Source organism: Prionailurus viverrinus, chromosome B4, assembly GCF_022837055.1.
Source record: "Prionailurus viverrinus isolate Anna chromosome B4, UM_Priviv_1.0, whole genome shotgun sequence".
Taxonomy (NCBI): Eukaryota; Metazoa; Chordata; class Mammalia; order Carnivora; family Felidae; genus Prionailurus; species Prionailurus viverrinus.
The window spans coordinates 130,042,515-130,065,450 of NC_062567.1; the positions used below are offsets into that span (position 1 = coordinate 130,042,515).

General features: G+C 60.7%; 1 protein-coding gene across 3 annotated transcripts; it reads right to left on the minus strand.

Annotated features, from left to right (window-relative positions):
* Positions 1–473: 473 nt before the first annotated feature.
* Positions 474–18,536, minus strand: PDGFB (platelet derived growth factor subunit B). Of its 3 annotated transcripts, none has more exons than XM_047867984.1 (7): positions 18,406–18,536; positions 10,766–10,862; positions 8,329–8,430; positions 6,489–6,694; positions 4,986–5,130; positions 2,500–2,650; positions 474–1,979 (listed from the first exon to the last, which is right to left on the minus strand). In XM_047867984.1, exons 1-6 carry the CDS (start codon positions 18,466–18,468, stop codon positions 2,526–2,528), a joined length of 738 nt encoding a protein of 245 aa, XP_047723940.1. In that variant the 5' UTR covers positions 18,469–18,536; the 3' UTR covers positions 474–1,979; positions 2,500–2,525. The 3 variants fall into 3 exon arrangements, with proteins under 3 accessions (XP_047723940.1, XP_047723939.1, XP_047723941.1); XM_047867983.1 differs by having other exon boundaries at positions 474–2,123; XM_047867985.1 differs by lacking the exon at positions 18,406–18,536 and adding an exon at positions 11,679–12,198 and having other exon boundaries at positions 474–2,123.
* Between the last annotated feature and the right edge of the window lie 4,400 nt (positions 18,537–22,936).

The following is a 22,936-nucleotide window of genomic DNA, read 5'->3' on the forward strand; positions in this document are numbered from 1 at the left end:
AACCGGCTGAGCCACCCTGGAGCACCTCGGCTGTGTTCCTTCTGAATTAATTCCTCGTCTCTTCCAGGACCTCCCCTCCTCCGGCCTTCCCCACCCTGGGTGTCCCCTCCCCCCAGCCAACCCCAGCCTTCGATGCAAAGGACCCGGTTCCCTTGCACAGATGCTCACGCTGGAGAAAACCATCTCTCATCACTGCCAGTGACAGGCACAGGGCTGGGACCTGTGGTCCGCCTGTCAGGGGCTGCTGCAGGACCCAGACCTGCAGGGTGGGCCGAATGGCTCTTACCCACCCCCCAGACCCTCCCTCAGAGTGGCAGACCCCCATGTGTATGCACCCGTGTGTGAGTGTGTGCGTGAGTGTGTGCCTGAACTTCCCAGAGCGAGAGGAACACGGAACAAGCTGTCCGTAATTCCTGCCGATGCGGGAAGGGTTAACCGTCACGCCCGATGCCAACAGACAGAACGCGGGTGGATTCATTCATTTGGTTTTGTTTGTGGTTATTTTTTTTTTACAACTTTAAATACGGAATATAAATAAATTTACATTTAAAAAATAAAAGGAAAGCCCCCAAAAATATAATCACCAACTTTACAAACTGAAGAGAGCAGATTTTGGAGGGGGGAGGTGAGGGGGAAAAGTGCAGTGGGGTGGAGGGGAGGGAGGTGGGAGCTCAGACCCCACCCCAGGGACCCCTGGGGATCTTTTCCCTTTTCTCCCCCACTCCCAGCCCATGAGCTGGTTTCCTGGGAGGAGCCACCACGGGTGGATCTCAAAAGAATCTACTCTGGGGGGTAGCGTGCCCAGGGAGAGCGAGGGCTGCCCCCTCCCTTGGAGATTCTCTCTTGGGTTTTTCACGCCCCGCCTGGAAGGGGAACTGCTTGAGCTGAGGACTCAGGAAAATAGAGGCCAGCTGGACAACGCGTGGCCTCCCCACCCAACGTGGGCTCACTCTCCTGTCCAACCACCCCAAGCCATTGGCTGGGTCGGGACATAGCCAGTCCACATGGAACCTTCATGTCGATTAGGAACAGGATCCCTTTCCTCAAGACATTTTAGCTCCAACTGCCAGAAAACTGTCCTAACAAATACACCAACGGGCCATGTTCTACGGCGTGAACAACGACCCCTGCACGCGGTGCCCTTGCACAGTGCACACCCTGCAACGAACCTACACGGCAGTCTCGGCCGGGCTGGGATACGAAGCGCAGGCCCCCTGCTGCCCTGACCCCTGGTCTTCGGCCTAATGGAGCAGTGAGTGGGGTTATTTACGGTCTCAGCATGGGGTCCAAGGAGTCCCTCGGTGGAGGTGGAGCGGACTGAAGGCCAGGACAAGAGGAAGACGCAGGGTGGAGGTAGAGAGATGAAACAGAGGAGGTGAAGGCAGGGGAGTGGAAGGAGGCAGTGAGCGCCCAGATCACCATCCATGGTGGCTCCAGAGCAAACTTCATCTCTAACCCATCTGACGGGGCACTTGGCTGCCGGGTACTCGGGCCACGCCCACCCAGAGGAGTCCACATCTTCGAAGATTTCATATATAGAAAACGAAAGGAAGCCACTATAAGCAGAGGTGACCGGGGAGAAAGAAGTGACTGGGCCTGGGCGCCGTGGGAGGATTTCTCTCCAGTCTACGGTCCAACGCGTGGTCCCAGCCACAGGAGGACGAGGCACCCTGGCCTGCCTGGGGGTGCTCCCTTCAGAGCGGGCCAGGGGTCCTGGGACCGGGCAGGCCATCCATGCCTAGAGGGCCTCAGGGCCACGTGCAGGGTTTCAGGCCAGTCCACGGCGCTCAGGTGTGACCCGGGCCAGGAGCTGGGGAAGGGAAGCTCCTCCGGTCCCCGAACGGCGATCCCATGGGTCTCTCTTACACTTCTATGCCACATTCTTGGGGTCAGCGGAGGAAGACAGCAATGGAGTTCAGGTCCTTCGTGTCCTTCTCGAGCTCCCGGGCCAAGGCGCTGGAGGCCAACGAGGGGACCCGCTGGTGGGTGGACAGGCGCGTGGGAGGGGGGGGAAGCACCATTGGCCGTCCGAATCAGGCATCGAGACAGACGGACGAGGGGAACAATATTATCACTCCAAGGACCCCATGGGGGCGATACAGCAAATACCATATTAAATAACCCTGTAGGCCAACCAGAGGGAGACAGGGGGTCAGAGACAGCCTGGGGGCTCCGGCCCATACTCACACGCCTCCCTTGCCAGGGGGCAGGGAGCTGAGGCTGACCAGCCATCCCTGGTTTCCAGCAGCGCTCAGGGCTGGGGGAGTTGAAGCTTAGACTTTCCGTTCTCTTAGGGCATGTAGGGACACAGCTGGGCTGGGGTCCCCAAAGACCCTCACCCACCTGCCCCATGAGAAAGTCAGCCGAAGTTGGGCGGAGGGGATCCAGGCTTAGAGCTCAGATATTTGTATGGGGAAATACCTCTCTGCAGCCCAAGCCACAGGCCAGGGGAGAAGAAACCCCAGGGGCCTGGACCTCGGGCTCCCCGCCTGGCCTCACCTGCCCGCACGCTCTTGCAGATGCCCCTAGGCTCCGAGGGTCTCCTTCAGTGCCTTCTTGTCATGCGTGTGCTTGAACTTCTGGTGCTTCCCCTTGGGGGGCCGGCGGACTCGCACCGTCCGAATGGTCACCCGAGTCTGGGGTGTCCTGGCTGCTCGAGAGAAAGAAAGGGCTTGTCAGCAGGTGGACAGCCTCTGGAGGGAGCCATCTTAGCAGATGAGGAAACTGAGGCAGAGAGACCGGCATTTGAACGTAGGAGTCTGCCTCTGGACTCCATGCTTTCAACCACTGGCCTACGGATCACAGCGCTTGTGAGCCCGGGTCAAGGTTAGCACTTAGGTCTCTTCCTCCTGAGCCCTTAGGTCGACATCCTGGAAGTGAAAGCTTTCTCCGCCAAGCTCAAGGCCCGTTTCTTCCTGGGGGCCTTCCCCAACGATCCCAGCTCTTTGGGGCCGACACCGACCTCCCACCTCACAGACACAGCCCGCCCTGAAGCGGTCAGCCCATCTCTGCAAACAGGCAATGTAAGGATACAGGCAGGTGTCAGATGCCCCTTGGGGGAGGACATCTAGAAGGGCCATTAAAGGGCCCAGAGTCTGGGCTCCAAGGATGGGGTCATCGGCACAGGACGCGGGGCTGGGCAAAGCCTGAACAAGCGTGAGGTCGTCACGCAGCTCGCGAGTGACAGAGGAGAGTCTCGAGCCCAGGTGGTCTGACACCGGCCACCACACGGGCCACACCACCACACCGTAGCCAAGCCGCGGACAGCTGCCAGCGGTACAGTCGCGTGGGGCCAAGTTGCTGAAGCTGACATAACAAGACTTTAGGTCATCTATAGATTAGTCAGAGGAACAGGCCTTCCAAAATCTGGTTGGAAAGTCGCAGGAAGCAAAAGGCACGTAAAAGAACCACACTCCAAACACAAAGAAGAACATGAAGTTTCCCGAATAGGAACCACGCTACGTCTTTTGGTGATTCCGTGTTACGTGGTATTCCATGTTGTTCCGTGTTAATCGTAGCGATCATTTACAGCAGGTCAGTTTGAAGCTGGCAAATTATTAGTCTTCTCAGGGCGTCCGTGCCTTAGCTCGGCTCTCAGAACAGGACAAAGAGGCTAAGAGACAGCCCTGCCTTCAGGGGGCTTGTCAGATGTCTGTCCTCCAACAATAGTAAGTTACTGAAGATCAACACGTGATTTTTTTTGAATGCTCATCTAATCCTATTAACTAAAAAATTCTTGATCCTTACTGCAAAGGTGCGAGGAAGAAAAGGCAGCAGGACAGTCTAAGGAACCCAGAACTAGACAAGACCTGACTTTGTCACTGTGCAACCTTCGTTAAGTCCCTTACCCTCTCTGTGTTCCAGCAACCCCTTTAATAAGACTGAAGGACTGACTTAGAAGGTCATCTCTCTAGACTGTTCTGACTCTCAAAGTTTTGAATTCTTTAACCAAAAGAAAATGATAAGGCAGGTAAGAGCGAGCGACTGGTGTCAGAGTGAGAGAAAAGCCCAGAACAGAACTTGAGGATACCTTGGTCCAGCTCTCCCCCTGCCCGGGACTGGCTGTGTGACCTTGGGCAAGACCTCAGCCTCTCTGAGCCTCAGGCACCTCTTCTGCAAAACGTGGACCAGGTATTTGGATCAGATCTTTTTTTTTTTTGGTCCTTTTCGACTCAAGTCAAACTATGCCCCTGAAATTGTGAATTCACGCAATCGAAAGAGAGGAACACAGCTCCGGTTCCAAACATCCATCAGATGCCTGAACCCCATCTGTCACTTCACTGCTGCAGGATGGCCCAGTCTCTACCCACACATCTTCAACAACAGAAACTCCCTACCGCACAAGGCATGCGATTCCATCTTGGCCTCCTGACTGATCAACGGCTTTTGGCATATAGAGTTCAAATCCCTCTCCAGGGGCTTTTCCCCCACCGGTCCTGATCCCCACTGAGGGGCCATAAGGAATTAGTTTGACTTCTCACCCCCAGGACAAGTTGTCAAGTATCTGAAGATGATGTGCATGGAATCTTCTCTTATGTGCTCGCTCGACAAAGGGGCTGTGGTAGCAGGACAGGGATGGGGGCTGCCCTGGACAAGGTAGTCAGGGTAGACCTCTAGGAGGAGGTGACCTCTGAGCTGAGACCCAAACGAAGAGGCTTGTGAAGAGTTGAGAGAAGTGAGTTTCAGAGGCAAAGTGGCATGTGCAAAGGCCCTGAGGCGGAAACACATCTGGCCACGCAAAGAGGTCAGGTTGGCTGGGGTGGCATAAGTGTGGGGGAATGGTTGGCAAGCAGGCTGGAAGGCCAACCGGGGGCTAACATCCTCACATAAAGCTTCGGATGAATTTAAGCAGGGGTATGCCTGCTCCAACTCCCCCCGCCCCCCCCCCGCCCCCCCCCCCCCCCCCCCCCCCCCGGGCAGCGGCCACAGGAGAAGCGAGCTGCCCAGCTGAGCCGTTCAGAGGCAGACCCCGGACCAGTGCTTACCTCGCTGCTCTTGGGAGCTCCCCGGGCTTCGGGTCACGGGTCGTGCAGCCACCACCGTCTCACACTTGCACGCCAGGTGGTCCTCCAGGGTCACCGTGGCCTTCTTAAAGACTGGCCTCTTCCGCACAATCTCGATTTTTCTCACCTGGAGGACAGAACCATCGAAGTGCCTCTGGGAGACTACGCGGGCAGGGGCCGAGGGAGGCCGCCTGCCTGCTCGTCCCTCCCCAGTGTCCCCCCGCAGGGATCTTTCCTCGAAAGCGGGGCGTGGAGAGAGGCAGGGCAGACACTCTGGCCCAAACAATAGCAGGACCTTGCCCTCTACCCTTCTTGTAGCTTTTCCATCAAAACAAGCCCTCCCGACCTGGCCTCCAGCTTTGGCTGCAGCCCCCTTGGAGCTCCCAGAGAGGGAGAAAGGCATTTCCGGGTTGAGCGTAGGGCCTGCGGTGTCCCCATTCCCGGAGCGCCAGCCAAGGTCAGGGGCTATGGCAGAGGCGGGAGATGGTTGTCTGGAAGGAAGTGGGGGGGAGGCTTTATCCAGGAGGGAGGCGGGCAGGGGGAGGTCAGCTGTCAGGTGTCCATCCATAGAGCTGGAAGCAGTGGGGACAGGAGATACCGTGACAGTGGGTGGTGCAGTAGAGAGTGACACTTGTGATCTCGGGCACGGGGCCCAGGCCTGGGATGGATGGTGGGCAGAGGGAAAGGCCACAGCTGACCTCAGGGAGGGGAGTATGGTGACTCAGGTGGAGCCTTTGGCAAGAGTGGGGCTCGCCAGCCGGTGCCGAGCCCTGGATGTGCAGCTCGGCCCAGCCCGGGTCGGTGTGCAGGCGAGGCAGACCCGAAGGGCACAGAAACCTCTCCGCGTGAATCAGAAGACTGCCGAGGCTTCTCTGGCCCTGCCTTGCCCAGCGTGAGACCCGGAGCTCCCCCGGGCAGCCTCTACTCTAGAATTTGCCTTGAGTCAGAGTGCACACCCGATCTTTCTAGAAAGGAGGCAGGGTTCAGCATTCTGACTCTGCTAGGGGCTGCCCCAGCCCTTGCAACGTCTCTTGCCCGGAGGGCCTCTGCCCCCCCCTCCTCGTGAAGGACACGGCAAGGAGCCTCAACAGGTCTGGAGGAAAACTGAGCAGCCCAGAACATTCTGAGTGCCCAACCCATGCTTGTAGACCTGTCTCTTCCGGGGACCTCTTGGGATTTCATCCTTGCAAAAGAGGCAGCACCCTTCACTAAATGTCCCACGCCTGGCCCTGCCTGGGGGTCCGCCTGTGGCTTTTGGTTACGGCGGCCTGGGTGGCCTCGAGGACTCACAGGTGGCCTCAGAGCACCTGCCCAGAGAGCGGCCTGCAGGTGGCCCTCTCTGGATGGAGCCCGGGGGCCCGCCGGGAATGCCTCTCCGCCCCTACGGAGCGAGCGACGAGCCCCCGGGGGCAGCCCCCGCCTACTGCCCGGGCCGGCGAGTGGGCTGGGCAGGGGTGGGGGTGGGGTGCGGGCCCCCCCGCGCACCTGGACAAGCCGCAGCTGCACCTGGGTGGGACGGCACTGCACGTTGCGGTTGTTACAGCAGCCGGAGCAGCGCTGCACCTCCACGCAGGGCGGCCACACCAGGAAGTTGGCGTTGGTGCGGTCTATGAGGCGCCGGGACACCTCGAACACCTCCGTGCGGGTCTTGCACTCGGCGATCATGGCTGGCTCGGCGACCGTCGGGGAACCTGAAGGGAGAGGGGGCCTCCGTCAGGAAGGTGGGCCTGCCCAGAGCCCCCGCCCGGCGGCCAAGCCCAGCGGGGGCACTGCTGTCCCCCAGAAATGGCAGGCTAGGGGCGCCTGGGGGGCTCAGTCGGTTAAGCGTCCAGCTTTGGCGCAGGTCATGATCTCATGGTTTATGAGTTCGAGCCCCGCCTCGGGCTCTGGGCTGACGGCTCGGAGCCTGGAGCCTGCTTCGGATTCTGCGTCTCCCTCTCTCTCTGCCCCTCCCCTGCTCACGCTCTGTCTCTCAAAAATAAAACATTAAGAAAATTAAAAAATTAAAAAAAGGGGGTGGGCTGATCCCCAATTCCTTCAACCCCAGGGACAGTTTTCGTGTCCTGGCTATGATCAGCCGTGGGACTTGGACAGGCTGCTGATGGGCCCTCAGCCTCAGTTTCCCCATGAGATCTACACCCCAAGAACCGCCTTAAGGATCCAGTGAGATCATTCAGAGAGTGCCGGCCTGTCGTAAATGTCGGCGTCCTTCCGGCAGCCCTCGGTTTCATTCGGCTATTTCACAGGTTTATGGGCTTGCCCGACTCCTGGATCCTACTCGCTTACTATTTTGTAACCGCTCTTATGTTGCCATTTGACACTGTAATCTATTCTTAAATCCTTGCTTCTTTCAACGCCTGTTCCCGCATCTACGTGTGACACGGGATGACAGAGCCTATACTGCACCTGCGGATCTAAGGGCTAGCGTGAGTGGCCTAGAGCAAGCGTCCAGTCGACGCTGGGGCTCTGTCTTCGTTTTCATATAGAGACGCTGCCCAAATTCAGAGGGAGGAGTGGAACTCAGGCCACCCACTCTTATCTGGAGGTCCCCGAGCCACTGTCTACAGTGTTGTGGGGACTACAGGTGGGCAGAGAGGAGGAAGGGCTTAGAGCACGCACTGGCCTCCCCAGGGAAGGCTCCCACGGGACCCGGGCGGGGCCCAAGCTTTGCCTGCTGACCCAGGAGGCAGCCCTAAGCCGCGGAAGGGACACGCAGCCCACCAGGATGGCACCGGGTCCACATGAGAAGAGCAGCTGGGATCCCAGCCCTAGTTGTTGCTAGCTGTGTGACTTCGGCCACGTCTACCCCTCTCTGGGCCGCAGTTTCCAACTCGACAAGATGAGGTTAATGATATCTGTCTCTCGGGTTGAAGAAATGCGTTTAAAACCACTATATTGGGGCACCTGGGTGGCTCAGTCGGTTGAGTGTCCGGCTTCGGCTCAGGTCATGATCTCACAGTCTGTGAGTTCAAGCCCCGCATCGGGCTCTGTGCTGACGGCTCGGAGCCTGGAGCCCGCTTCCGATTCTGTGTCTCCCTCTCTCTCTGCCCCTTCCCTGCTCATCCTCTGTCTCTCTCTGTCTCAAAAATAAATAAAAAAACATTTAAAAAAACCCCAAAACACTATATTTAGGAAACCGTGTGTGTTGGGGGACGGGGCGTGAGGACGCAACTCCTCGATCTAGTGTCCTGAAGGACAGTTGTACTCTCTTACAGTTTAAGTCAGTCCTAAGTGCCGGACGAACGGGCGGCCCAGAGCCGTGGGCGGGCCGCCCGCCCCACGTCTCCTTCTCTGGCTCCCACTGTTGAGAAACCACCATTCTTACCTGCAGCCTCGCCTAGGCTCCTTCTCCCTCGGGATAAGCTCTCCAGCTCGCCTCCAGAATGGGATCGAGTCGAATTCAGGTCCAACTCGGCTCTGTCTTCGTCTGCAAGGCAAGGCAAGGCACAGTAGGAATGCACACTGATAAGCGCTGGCCGGTCCGTTGGTGGGGTGGGGGCTCCCCTGGGGGCTCCGGGGTAGGCAGGAAGGTGGCCCCTTACCCGTCACTGGTACCCAACTCGAGACAACAGACTCCCTTTCCAGCTCCCTGTAAACCCGAGGGTCCTGGCTCTGGAAAGGGGCTCTCCAGGAACCCCGGGGTGGCCGTGGGGCTCAGGAGGGGGGTGAGGCCCTGACTGCATCCCTGGCGGGCCTTCAGCCCCACTCTGGGCTCTTCGGCCACATTTTTGGACAGAACCCATGTCGGTGGAGTTAAAAATAGCCCTTCCCTTTCGCTACTGTAAGCGAACCCTCCTCAGCCTCCAGGGCAGGGCAAGGACCCAGAGCTCGGAAGGCCAGTTTCCAATGCCCCTCCGCCCAGCGTTCCCATAGGAAGTGCTGAATGGAGAAATTCCCAGAATCCCCGGGGGGGACCAGCTTGCCCTGGACACAGCCCCTCTGGAGCCCCGGACAATGGCCCAGCTGAGCGGGAGAGAGGGAGGAGGGAGAGGAGCGGGGGTGAGGGCTGAAGGCAGAGAGGGGTAGGGAGACAGCCTGCTGGGATGGGGGTGGCCGTACCCCGTGCCCTTCCCAGCCTGGGTTTTGCTCCAGCTCCCAGTGTCTCGCTCACTGTGTTTGCCTCTCCCCTCTAACCTTTGGCCCCGGGTCCGCCCTACGGTCTGTTTATTCCTCAGGTGACAGTCTGAGGGGTCAGCCCTACGGTCTGTTTATTCCTCAGGGGACAGTCTACAAACTACAGCCTGGGGCGCCCTCCTCACGGTGTCATAGCTGCTCCCTCTCTCTCGAGGCAGCCAACACCACTGTGGGAGGTGAGGGCCAGACAGGAGGACCTTGAGCTCAACACCGAATTCTGGGCAGACCCTTCTAGCTCTCTGACGGCTGAAGAGTCAGCACAGAAACCGAGGGGTGTCAGGGACAAGCTCCCGCCCCCTCCACGCAGCCCCTGGTCGCTCCTGCTGTCTCCCCTTCCTCCCGGCCCCGCCAACGCCAACGCCAAGGCTCGTGTGCCCTTCCGTGTGGGCTCCCGGGGGTTCCTGTCTGGAGGAGACCCTCCTACAAATCCTACAACCGGTGCATTTCCATCCGGCCTACTGCTCCCGCGCGTCTGTCTGTCCCTCTCGCTCCCTTCCTTTCTCCCTGCCATCTCTGGAATGTCCCTGGTGGAGAGGAGATGGGGGGAAAGATGTGCTTTGTGGCAAGGTTAAGTTGATTAGGAAAAAATAGCCACATGGTTGCCTCGAAACAGGCCCGCTATTGAAAACCTCCGTCTCCAATCCCGACCCCCACCCGGGGTGTGTAGGGGCTGAACGAGGGTGGGGGCCAAGGGCCTTGGAAAGAAACCGCAGAAAGGCTAAATTTGGAAGTTGCCCCATTGTGTTGGCCAGGGCTGGCCAGTCGGGCATGGGGTGGGGGATGTGGGAGACGTCGGGTGGGGGGCCGAGTGAACAATAGGTGGGCCCAGCTGGGGCCCCCTCCCGCCTGCCTCGCCAGCCCCCGGCACAGGCGGGTTTGAAAGGGCCCGGGAATGCTTTTGAGAGGGAGCCAGGGGCCCAACGGGGAGAGGAAACAAAGACAGGAAATGCTGTCCCCCGTAGATAGGAGTCTGGGCAAGGATTACAAAGTGACAAAGAGACAAAACCCTAGAGGGAAGGAGAGCTGGGGGTGCAGGGGGGGCGCTGACCGGGGCTCCAGGGAACAGGCCAGAGGTTAGAATAGAATGGAATTTGCTCTGAAGACAGCGTTTATAAATACATTCCTGACCCAGCCCGCCAGCCGGGCCACGTGTGTGCCACCAAGCACGTGCCCATTCGCTGAGGGCACTCTCGGGCGAGGGCAGGGTTGCCCGCTGGTCTGGGCCAGGTGTCCCCAGGAGACCTTACAGACCGGGCCCCCGGCCAGAGGGGCAGGGAGATGGCTCCTTCGACACCACCCTTCCTGGCCGAGGCCACACCTGGATACACATTCGGCGTGTGCCCCAGGCACCTTCTCCCTGCCCCCCTCCTCCTGGCACCCCGACCCTGTGCGCCAAGCCAAGGCACAGCCACATGTGGGTGCTTCTCCCGCCACGCCCCACGTCCCGAGTACCAACCCATCCACCTACTCAGCCCTGCCCTGGACAGGTGTGGCCACGCCCTCCCTGGGCTGCCACAGGCCTCTAGGTACCTGGAAGTCAAGGAAGACAGGACGCCCCATGCCCTGCCCCTCGCGGCTCCCCCAGGATTCAGTGGGGGCCCAGAGCACCGAACAAGGATTCAATTTACCTACGGAGTCTCCGTGTAGCAGGCGCTGGAGGTCATCGAAGGAGCGGATTGAGTGGTCACTCAGCATCTTGTAGAGTTCCTCGGGAATGGGGTCCCCCTGCCAGGGAGACACCATGGGGCCAAGTGAGCCAGGAGTGAGGGCTTTCCAGCCACGGCCCTCTTGCCCGCCACACACACACACACACACACACACACACACATGCACCCTCCTATGGAAAACTCCCACAAGGCCTCTCGGCCCTGGGCAGGCGGTCGTAACAGCCGATCAGCAGCAGAACCCGCATTCAAACCCAAGGCTTTCTGACGGAAGGACCTGTACTCCAGCCTCCTGGGTCCGTGAGGTATTTCTAAATGCTTGCAGAGTTGGACAGTCTCAGGAGGCCACAGGTACTAATATCTCTACTTAGTCTCTTGCTCACAAGAGGAGAGGAGGGAATCCTCAGTCAGAGACGGGAAACCTGAAAGCTAACCCATGCCCCATGCCCAACCAAACCCTATTTTTAGAGCCCCTCTGGCCTGTTACCAAAAACACTTGAAACTTAATAAGTGCTTTAACAGGCCCCACTCGGAGCCGGGCTTCCTCCAGGGAAACCACAGGCCCCACAACAACATGAGAGCAGCCTGATAGGAAGGTCACGGCCACGTCCCTCATGGTCCACGAGGGGCTGAGGGAGACCTGAGGGGCTGGTGCGGCAGGACTCGAGAAGGAGTGCACAATCTGGACACCCAGTGCCTTGGGGCAAGGGAGGTGTATGAATGAGACGCTGCTTTGTGTACAAACTCACACCCGTGGAGAAACACACACACGTGCACACACACACACACACACACACACACACATGCACACACAGACACAGGAAGGCATGGTCTTGTAGAAGGAGCCCTGGAGGGGGCGCCGGCAGACTTGACTTACTGAGGTTCAACAACTCTGTGCCTCAGTTTCCCTGGATACGGAAGCGGGAGCTTCTGCACTAGTCAGTTCTTGGAACGTTCCAAGGACTGGAGTCCTCACTGGCTTTGCACAGGCCAAGTCCCTGCCCGACAGCGGGGAGGAGGTCATCTACCCCATGGCCAGCCCCCGGGGGCTCTCCCCACAAGCTCTGTTAGGAGCTTTGTGATGGATCAGTTTCTGGCTCCCCCAAAGCTCTGTTTCCTCAACAGTTAGCATGATGTCTGGGAACAGCTCGGCCAGGGGTTCTGCCATGCCCATCCAGCTCTGGCCACCCAAGTCGGCCTTGGAGCCACAAGACGCAGGGTGGAGTGTGGATATGACTGCTTCTAAAACGAATTCCTTGACGGGGCACCTGGCGGCTCAGTCCGTTGAGCTTCCGACTTCAGCTCAGGTCATGATCTCACGGTTCGTGGGTTCGAGCCCCGTGTCAGGCTCTGTGCTGACAGCTCAGAGCCTGGAGCCTGCTTCCAATTCTGTGTCTCCCTCTCTCTCCGCCCCTCCCCCGCTCACGATCTGCCTCTCTGTCTCTCAAAAATGAATACATGTTAAAAGAAGATTTTTAAAATGAATTCCTTGAAACCCCTGAGCTCAGCTTTTTCATGTGAGTGTGGCACTTCTAATCCTGCCTGGCGTCTAGGGCTGTTGGGAGGTTCAAAGAGAAGAAAGGTTGGGGGCCTCGAGTAAGCTTGGCCGGGAGCTGGGGTCTTTCCTTCAGGGTCCGCGACTATGAAGCTGGGGCTGCATAAAGGAGGGGGGAAAGGGACATCTTACATGCCTCCCCTACCTCCGCCACGCTCTGCCTCCTCCGACTCCCAGAGAGAGACCCTGGGTGTCTCCAAATGTGGACACAGCGCCCTCCCCGCAGTACGGAAGGCAGGTGGCCGGTCCCCACTTAAGAGGGAGACAGACTACGTCCCCTGAGGGGACTATCAAATGCAGAGAGCTAGATGCTACCCTTGTACCCTACTAACCGCCCCATGACCTCAGGCTGGTCACTGCCCCTCTCTGGTCCTGGCTCTCGTCTGTGAACCAAGGGGTTGAAGACATTTGACTCCGTCCTAATTCTGCCTGGGGTGGCAGCAGAGGAAAGCTGAGGGTGGGGGTGCCCAGCCAGGTCTCCAAGCTGTCTGTGCAGTAACGATGCAATTAACCTCCCAGGAGGGGGGCCCAAGCACCCCAAGTGCCATGCCGCATTCCTGCCAAGAACTCCCTGTCCACTGGAGAGCATGCACGAAGGACTCTCTCCTTCTCCCTGGGGTTCTCTCCTGTATGATTCTCCCACCTCCTCCCCCAGGAAGACCGCCTGGGATATTTGCCCCCACCCTCTAAGCAAACTGCCTCCTAAAGAAAGAGTCCACTTTATTCTAAGCAGAGAGGCCATCCCTGCACCTGTTTCCAGTAATCTGGCCACTAGATGCCCAGAACTCGCTAAGGGCCCCCTGGATTTGAGAATAATAACACAGCTCTTATGAAGTGCTGACATGAGCCAGGCACTGAGCGGAAATGCTGTGCTAACCACCACTGCTAAGCGGCTGGCCCTGTTGTGATCTCCATCTTCCAGATGAGGAAGCTAAAGGCTTAGAGAAATGCAGTCAGGGGCGACAGGTCTATACGCAGTGGCAGAGCCGCGCCCCTCCCTCCTCCGGCCCACCACGGAGCTTTCTGGCATCAGATGTCGCAGAGCAGCGGTAGGTTCTCAACCAGGGGCTAGAGGGTCCTCAGGAGATGCTGGCCGCGGCTGAGGCACTTTTGGTGGTCACCCCTAGAGGGGCACCACTGGCCTCTGGCAGGTGGTGGCCAGGGATGTGGCTAAACATCCTACGACGCACAGGACGGCCTTCCGCAAGAAAGAATTATCTGGCCCGAGATGTCAACAACTCTGTAGTACAGGAAAGAGCAGGGACTTCAGCTGCCCAGGAGACCTGGCCTCTTGGCATTAAGCCTTTTAACAACCTGAAACCTGATAAAGCTTCTGTAGCTTTTAAATGGGGCTAAAATAAGACGCGACTGGTGTCACCGAGAGGCGGAGTCGCACCTAGCCGAGCAGCCAGCAAATAACGGGTACTTAATGAAATGTCGCTGTGGCCAATTCCGTCCTTCAGTGCGGCTCCTGTGAGGGCAGCAGCGAGCAGCCCACACACGCCCAGGACCAGCAATGCAGGGCATTTTTGAGGATGACAATTGGTGGGTGGAGAGCCGCCCTGCCAGGGGCGAAGCGTAGGGCTTCGCATTATCCCCCGTGCTGGGCCCACAGGAAATGGCCCCCAGGCCCCCACTGGCAATGCCTGGGGCCTCGTGAGCTGGCGGGTCCCTTCCGGGGCCGGGGGTGGGGAAATTCAGCCTGTGGTCAGCTCCAGGATGAGACGCCCCGGGGGAAACTCGCAGGGGCACCTGCTTGGGGTCAGAGGCTCCGCTCGGCGGGGGAGGGCGAGCCACCGGGAGCCCCGTTTTCCTGGGCACAGGTTCTAAAAGCCTGTTTAGGCGGGCAGGGAGGGAAAAGAGGCATGGCATACGGATGAGGCTGCCCAGATCCCAGGCCTGGGGTTCCTGACAGGGCAAGGGCGTGGTGAGAAGCCGCTGGGGCACAGCCAAGGCAAAGAGCCTCCTCCCCGCCCCACCCCACCCCCAACACCAGCTGCAGGAGGGCACGAGCTAGCGTGAGGCCAGGTGACTTACCTGCTCCCAACCAGGCTGGCAGATCAAAGGGGCTTGGACCCCACCCTCCCCCAGGGCCGCAGCTGCACACACAGAGACGCAGGCTGCGCTCCACTCCGCTGAGGGAGAGGACACTGGCACAGCCCAAGCAACCAGGGGCGTTGTCTGGGTCTGGCGCAGAGAGAAGCCGACAAGGCCTCGGAGCGCCCGCCTGCCTGACAGTCTCGGGCCTGATTTAGATTCCATGCCAAAGCCAAGCCCTTTGAAGAAGCCTTTTCTGGGCAGACCACAGAAGCCATTTAGAACCAGACTTCCCCACCTAGCATTTCCCTTCTCTATTGCTCCTGGGACCCTCCCACCCCTCCTGAAGGTCAGCCCGGCCCCACACTGGAGCAGAAAAACTGTCAGGGCTTCCAGAAGGCCCAGGGCAGCAATTACAACCCCTGGAGCCCGTGGCAGCCACTGCCTCTGGGGCAGGAATCTGCGATTTCCAGAGACGCTAGTTAATTCTGCTGCTCCTGGGGAACCGTGAACGAAACCAACCTTCGCGTGTTTGGGGGCGCCCGAAACCGAGGCCCAGCTCAAGATACACGGGATCTCTGCAGTCTGATTTTCCTTCTGTTTCTTCCTCTGGCCTATCCAATCTTGGCAGTCCAAGTCCCAAGAAGAGAAAAGAAAGACAAGCCTCTCTCTCAAGATTGGGGGGGGGGGGGGCGCTCCAATGAGGATGCCTACGGGAGGGCAGAGTAGCCGGTGCTGCCCTGGGGGCCAGGACTCAATGAGGGCATGTTTATAAAGCACTTAGCAAGTGCTAAACACATGTCTGGTCCTTCCTCCTCACCGCTCCCCCACCCCCCCCCCCCCCCACTGTCCTTCCCACAAATATTTATAGATTATCCACCTTGGACCAGGCACCGTTCCAAGAATGGGAGACAGTGGTGACTGAGACAAACCCTCTAGTGGAGTTTAGACTAGTGAGGAAAACAGATAATAACTGACTCAACCAGAAAATGAAATAGCTGTCCTAGAAAGGCCATGGGGGGGGGGGGAGGAGTGGGGGGCAATGGGCAAGTGAGAGAAGACTGAGAAGGATCTAGGAAGCCCCCGGCAAACACGTCTTTACCACTCTCGCCACTCCCCGCATCAACCTCCCCCCCATACAAGCACCCCATTCGAGGGTCTGCACCAGAGCCTGGAAATTCAGCTTGGTCCTAAACCCGCAGACACTTCTAGGGCTGGGAGATGCCAGCAAGTCGGTCTCCGGGCACCTAAGGCCATTAGCAAACCAGGAAGGAGCTGGGTGGTAAAGGGCTGCCAGGCCCCTTCCCTCCTTCCGGGCAGAAGGGTGCTAAGGCATCACATGACAGCGGAGTGAGCCTCCCGGAAGCCAGATCAGCTGATGGGAGATGGGACCTCCTAGGCCTCCGCAGACCCTCTGCCTGCATCAGAGCGCCCACCCCTCCTCCCCAGCTGCCCAGGCCTCTACCTGAGGCTCAGGCCCCGGACAAGGCCAGCCCCAAGGCCACCTCCACCAGCAAGCTCTCTCGGAGCCTCCCGTCCCCGACTGGCCCTCAAGTGGATGGGTTTTCCCTTTAGGGCTCCTCCCCCAGAGCCTCCTGAGGCCGACCGACCGGGGCTCAGCAGGAACGTGCTTCGGGAACTGCAAAGCACCACACAATTGTGGGTTCCCGAGGGAGCTCGTGTCCCAGGACGCCGGGAGTCAAGTGAGGAGAAAGGCACCAGCTTCCGTGCCATAGGGTCCCCCCAAACACACTCACCCACGGAGCTGGGGAAAAGGAGGAGGAAGTGCCGAACGAAGCTGGAAATGGCGAGGGCAGGCCCCGGGAAAGCCTTATCCAGCTGTCACCCGGCTTCTCTAGAGCCCGCGGGGATCAGCAAAGACACAACAGCCAGGGGGGAGCCCCCTCGGCGGCTCAGGGTCCTCCAGTCTTAGAGGTTCAAAGAAGGGCTTATTTGAAGAGAGAAATGTTCCAGACATCAGAGCGCCCCCCCACCCCCCCCCCGTTGCGTCAACACCATTTTCTGCCACCTGGGGGGTGGTTAAAAAAAAAAAAAATCCGCCGAGGGCTAATGCTTGAGGGGCGTCAAGCTGACCCGAGCAGGCAAAAAACAGTGGGTGCTATGGAGCCGGGACCTGCTGGGAGGGTCCCTGTTTCCCCTCCCTGTTAGTGCCCAGCAAGGAAATGGGGTCACCACCGAGGTGATGAGGTTCCAGGGCCCACGGGAGGCCCACCTGTTGCACGGGGGGTGGGAACCTGCTGCTGGGCGTCTAGGGGCCTTGCGTGCCCGTGTGCGTGCGTGGGTGGGCGCGCACGTGTGTTCAGGCCGCGTGTTCGGGGGCCGTGCGTACGTGTGTGTGCGGTGCGCGCGCGTGTGCCCCGCGTGTGCACGGGCGTGGCGGCGGCGGCGGGCGCGCGACCCGGCCGCGGTAGTGCGTGCCCGTCGCTCTGCGCGCCCGCCCGCCCGCCGGAGCGCAGCATCGCCTCCGGCCAAGAGTGTGCATGCGTGGGGTGAGTGAGCGAGTCCGGGGGCCGGGCGGGGTGGGCTGCGGAGAGCAGCGGCGGGGGCGCCGCCGTTCCCAGGACGCCCTGGCACCGGGCCCAGCCCCCCAGGCCCCGCGGCGAGGCGAGGCGAGGCGGCAGCTGGGGCCGGCCGGCGCCCCCCTCCCCAACAGCTGGCCGCGGCCCGGGGGGCTGCGGAGAGGAGGGGAGGGGGCGTCGGGAGGGGCCTGCAGGCTGCCCGGCCGAGAGCCCCGCGGCCTCCCTCCCGGGTGCGGACCGCGGGGGGTTGGCCGCGGAAGGGCGGGGCCCCAGGGCGGGCGGCCGGCGGCCCTCGAGGAGCCCCGAGAACAAAAGGAGACGGCGACGGCTCCTCTGTGGTCAAAACAACCTGCGCTGGCGGCGGCCCAAGGTCTGGCCGCGGCCTCGTAGCCCTTCACCTTAACCCCTTCGCCGCCGCCGCCTCCTTCCTGCGCCTCGCTGGACGCCCGGCGGGGTGGGGGGTGGGGGGGCGGCCCTCCTCGCGAGCGGGCGAGGTGCGGGCTCTCGGCCGCGCGGAGGCGGGACGGGACCCAGGCACGCCGCGCTCCCGGCCGCGCTCTCCTCCCCTCCACCTCGCGCTTCCTCCCTGCCCCGCCCCCTTTCCCACCTGGATTCCGGGTGGACTTGCCAACTCACTGCTGCGTGAGGCTGGGAGGGGTGGGGGGGGGTGGGGGGTACAGATCCGACCTAATAGCTCCCGCAGACGTTTTTACACCCCACCTGCCTTGCGGCTACGCTTTCACAGGCGCGCTCCGCACCCTGCAAGCCGGGGAGAGAGGCGCTTGCCCTCGCAGGGCGCGGGCGCAGGTTTGGCGGGGCCTGGGGCACACACCCGCCCCGAGGGCTGGATTCCTTAAAAGCCTCTACTCCTCCCCCAGTTCCCGAGTGCCCGAAACCTCTGTCTCTCGGCACCCCCCGCGCCCAAGACGCCAGCTGCTGCTGGACTCCGCTCCGGGGCGGGCAAGCCCTGCGCTGGCCCGAGGGCGCCCGTCCCGACCGGGAGCCGGAGCCAGGGTGGGGAGGCAACCGCCCGCGCAAGGTTGGCGTGGCTGCCACCGGTGCGCGAGCTCGCACCTCCCGTGCAAGCCGGGTCCTGGACGGAACCTAGGCTGGAACCGAAGTGGGCTCGGGAGAACGCGCTGGCCTCTGCACCCTCGGCACCACCCCCACTCTCTCTCCCTTCAGGTTCCTGAGGGGTGGGGGACAGGGCCACACACACGCTCCCCCGACGCTAAAAGGGCCGGAGATCTGGGATCGCCCATGGGAAAGCAAGCCACCCCCGCCCCCTCCCCTCAGAGCCTGGCACCTCCCGCACCTCGCGTCCCAGCCCTCGGAGGTCACCTAGCGCCCGGCGCTAGGCCCGTGGGCTGCAAGGGTCCAAAGTTCACTGCAGGGAGGGGAGGGGGCGGCCAGGGGGTGAGGGTGGGCGTAATGAATGAAGCGAACCAGCCCCAGCCGCAGTCGCAACTCACCTCGGCGCTGACCAGACGCAGGTAGCAGCAGAGAGACAGGAAGAGCGCCCAGCAGCGATTCATGCCGACTCCGGGCCCGGCCCCGCGGGGCCCCGGACGCGTGGACCGAGCGCGCCGCCCCCGCGGCCAGGGTGGGGGGCGGGGGCTGGGGAAGGAGGTGGGCTCGGCTCGGGTCTGCGGCGATCAGGCGCTCAGGCCGCTGCAGCCGCCGCCGCGGCTCACCCGCATGGCCCCCGGGCGCCGCCGCCCCCGGCCCCGGCTCCGTCGTTGGGGGGCTGGGGAGGGCCTGGGCGCGGGACCAGGGTCCGCGGCCGCTACCTGGGCGGATCCCGAGCCCGAGCGAGCATCCACGGCCGGGGGTCTGCGTCGCGAACCAGCCGAGGCGTCTAGCCGTGTGGGGGCGCCCAGGGGACTCCAACCTCCAAGAGGAAAAAGAACACGGCAGCCGATGGTTCGTCTTCACTCGCCGGCTATAGGCGTTTTCCTCTGCCCGCTGGCTTAGCTTTTTTGCAACATTTTCTAGAAAGGCCCCCGAAGTCGGAAAGTGCAGAGCCGGGCACCTCAAGGCCAAAGTCTCCCCCAAAAAACTTTTTCCAAAGTTGGCTTTGCAGCGGCGGCCCGAGTACCCGGGCAGGGAGAGGTGCAAACTCCCGCCCGGGCCGGGTGGGGGGGGCCGGAGCGTGTGCGCCTTGGCGCGGGGCCCGGGCGGCGGGCACGGCTGCTCCGCGCTCGCGGCGTGCCCGCTGCGCGCAGTGCCGGGCGCGGCAGACAGGTGGACGCGGCGCGAGTCCGTCGGTCCGTCTGTCTGCGCGCTCGCCGCTCTGGGCGTCCTCTGCGGGCTGTGAGCTGCGGCTGCTCCGGCTTCTCTTTGCAGCGAGGCTGGAGGGTGGGCCTTTTTTTTCCCCCCCTTTTTGCGCGTGTGTGTATGCGTGTGTGCGCAAAATATCGCAATCTCGGAAATGAAAGATGGGCGCTGGCGGCCAGAGGGGAGCCCTCAGGGAGGCAGCGGGGGAGGCTGCGGGCGCGCGGGGAGACAGGCGGGCTGCTCCCGGCGGCAGGAGGAGAAGTTGCCACCCTTTCAGCTGTTCCGGCCTTTATAAAGGAGAAGGGAGAGTGCTAGAGGTGGGTGGAGACTGCCTTTCCTCTTCTGGCCGAGAGTCAGCACCGGGAAGAGGGGGGGGAGCTCCGGGAGGGCCTGAGGCGGGGGCGGGGCGCTCAGGGGTCTCTGAGAGCTCCGCAGCCCCTCCGGCCGGGAGCCCGGCCCTGGCGAAGGGAGAACTAGGGGCGACTGAGCGCCCCGCCCCTTAGCACAGTGACCGTGGCCTGATTTCTAGCCCACGTGGTTGGGGAGTCGTCTGCAGGGCCGCCGCCAGGACTCCAGACCCGCAGCCCCAAGGACGGCATTTGCATCCCGGCACAGGCATAGGGGGCGAAGGACTCCGGCTCCGCAGCTCGGTTCGCATCCCGCCCTGGCGCTGAGTAGCTGGGTCACCTTGGGCAAGTCACTTCCTCTCGGTGCTCTTCCATCTAGTCTCCAAGCGGGGTAGGGTTATTGCGAGGACTTCATGCCCGAGAGGCCAAAAGGCACCCAGCCCCAAGCCAGCCGCACCAACCCCACAGCCGGCACCATTCAGCTGAAAGCTGGGCCCGTGTCTCCGCCTCCTAGCTGGTTGCCTGGCACACAACGGGCGCTGCCAGCATTGGCTGGGTTTGAATTTGTTGAACTGCAAAGTCACACAAATCCCCACAACCCTGCCGCATCCTTGCAGGGCGGCCATCACGGCTCCTGCAGCCACCCTCCTGTTTACTCCGCCCTCGGCCCCCAGGTTTGGGGACCCGGGGAGGGGGGGGCGGGGCACCCACGCCAGCATCCACATGGTTAACGCCTTCCGCCCCCAGCTCCTCCGAGAGCTGCCTGCCGTGTCCCTGCCTTCAGCAGTCACACGGTCACAGTCACAGAGTCACACGCGCGCACGCCAAGCCCCGCACCCACCACGGGACCCGCAGGCTCCCTGCATCGCCCAGCTCCTGGCTCTAGGACACCTTTATCCGGTCCCCTTGCAATGTCCCCGTCGCCTGCCCTTTGGACCCCACACATCCCTTTGGGATGCCAGCCTGCTCCTCGCACCTCGGACACGGAGACAGGCACCCCGCTGTCTCTTCATAAGCCATCGTCTTGGACCTAAGCGAGGGTGGCGTAGAGGAGGGAGGACTTCCCAGACAGGCCTCTTTACAGACAGCCACGAGCACCCACCCTCCGCCCGGTACCACCTAGGCAGCAGTGGCCGAGAGGTAGGCTGCGGGCAGGTCACCTTGGTTCAAATCCCGGTGTGGCCCCTTGCTGTCCAAGTGTCCCTGGGAAGCTTAACCTCTCACTACCGTGGTTGCCTCCGCTATAAACTGGAAATAAATCTCTAATTGGAGGGAGAGGAGGATTTCAAGGAGGCATGGGGAAATTTTAGTGGCAATAGGAATGTTTGTCAGCTTTGCTGGTAATGATGAGTTTACGGGGATATACGCATGTCAGAACTGATACGTGCAGAGTTTATTGTACCTCGATACGGTTGCAGAATTTTTAACTACCTCATACAGTGGTCTGGAGGCTCCGATGAGATGATCCATCTGGAAAGACTGAGCACGACGCCTGGCACATGGAGTGCCTCGTTCCTTCAACACAGATTTTTGACTGTTCCCTGGTAGCCGGGCGCTCTTCCAGGCATGGGGGGGACAGCGCAATGCTAACGCGGGCTTCTGGCCTGGAGGAGTCCCGATCCAGAAGATCATAGAAGTCCCGATCCAGAAGATCATAGAAGATCCGTCTGATCATCCAGACAGATGCATAAACAGATAAATTAGGAGACAGGGTGACAAGGGAGATTGGGGGGTGGGGTGCGAAGATAATCCCAGAACACAAAACGGGAAGCCTAAAGACTTAGAGATAAAACCACAGGGCCGCTAGGTGATGTTGCCCTTGATCTTCTGTATCCTTGTCTATAAAAGAGGTGAGAATGGCTACCGTTATTATTGAGGTGACTGTGTAGCATCTCAGTGCTCCCGCGAGGGATGTTACTCCTCTGTTACAAATGGGGAGGTTGAAGCCCAGAGACGTTAAGCAGTTTGTTCAAGGTCACACAGCCGGTGAGCGATAGAGCCTGGACCTAAACCCACGTGTTCCAGCTGCAGAGCCCACACGCCTAAGCCACCATGCTGTGCTGCCTCCTGGCAGGTGACGGCTGACGATGATAATCATGACACATCTTACACAGGGCTGTTGTGAACACCAAACGCGTTAATATACGTACAAGGGCTTTGCCGGCTGACGGGGCTGTGCCCATAGGAGTTCTGACTGACACACGAAAGGCCGTAGGGGCACAAAGGAGGGAGCGCACAGCTCAGCCTCAGGGAAGGGATGCAAAGCGGGCTGGCTCCTGGGAGCAGCATCACTGAGCGCCTACTGTATGCCAGCCCTGTGTGGAAATGTAATAAAGGAGACCCGGAGCTGGCACTCTGGGACCTCCCAGGCTCTCGAGTGAGATGGACATACTCGGGACAATCCAGATGTCCTTGTGGCAGGACAGGACAGGATAGCAGAGGCCGCAGGGACCACATGGCACCTGGTCTGAATGCCATGTACCCTTTCCTGTACCTTCTCCTTGCAGCCGCCATGACCGCGTGGGCGTCTTTCCACACAAGCGGTTCTCTAAAGAACACCTCCTCCTCTTCCTCCTATGAGACTCCACTTAGCACCTCCTCCAGGAAGCCCCCTGGGCTTGGTGCTGGCTTTGGGTTCCCACAGCACGTGCCCCGTGGTATTGTCACTGCCCGTTTATCGATCTAGCACTAGACTGAGATCCAGGTGAACGAGGACCTCATTCCAGCTCCCACAATACAGCAGTTGCTCAATAAATGTCTGCCAAAGGAATGGATCAGTGAGTAAAAAATCTTGCCTCTTTCTTCCTCTTGAGTCCTGGCCTTTCGGTGCAAAGATGCCAGGCCCTGCCTGAGGGGTGGAAAGAGTTGGGGAGGGGGCTTATAAGATGAGCCCCTAAGCCCGAATGCACAGACCTGGGAAGATCCCAGCCCATCTTTGGCACTGGGGCCCTGAGGAATCAGGCTTTCCGGGAGGTCTGGGAGCTGGTCATGTGGGCAGAGGGCCACACCCCGTAACTCTCACCGCCCCCCCCCCACACCCCCTTGAAATGTCTGAGCCGAGCAGAAAACCTCAACTAATTGCTGAGGGGTCTGCCCAAGGCCAGGGCTTTTTAGACTGTGTGTCTAGAGCAATCTAAGTTCTCCTCCATCGAAAGCATCTTATACCCTGGGAGCAGGGGCCCAGGGCCAAGGAAGGAGCTGGCTTCCTTCCCGGGGACAGACTTGGGCCCTCAAGTGCAGAGTGGGCATCCCCGTTCTCCCGAGAGAGCCCTGGAGGACCTGTGCCAGGCCAGTTTGCTTTCCCAGCTTGATGGTGGGGCGAGTCAGGCTCCAAACTGGGGACAGTCCAAGGCCAAGCCACAAATGGCCTAAGGCCCCA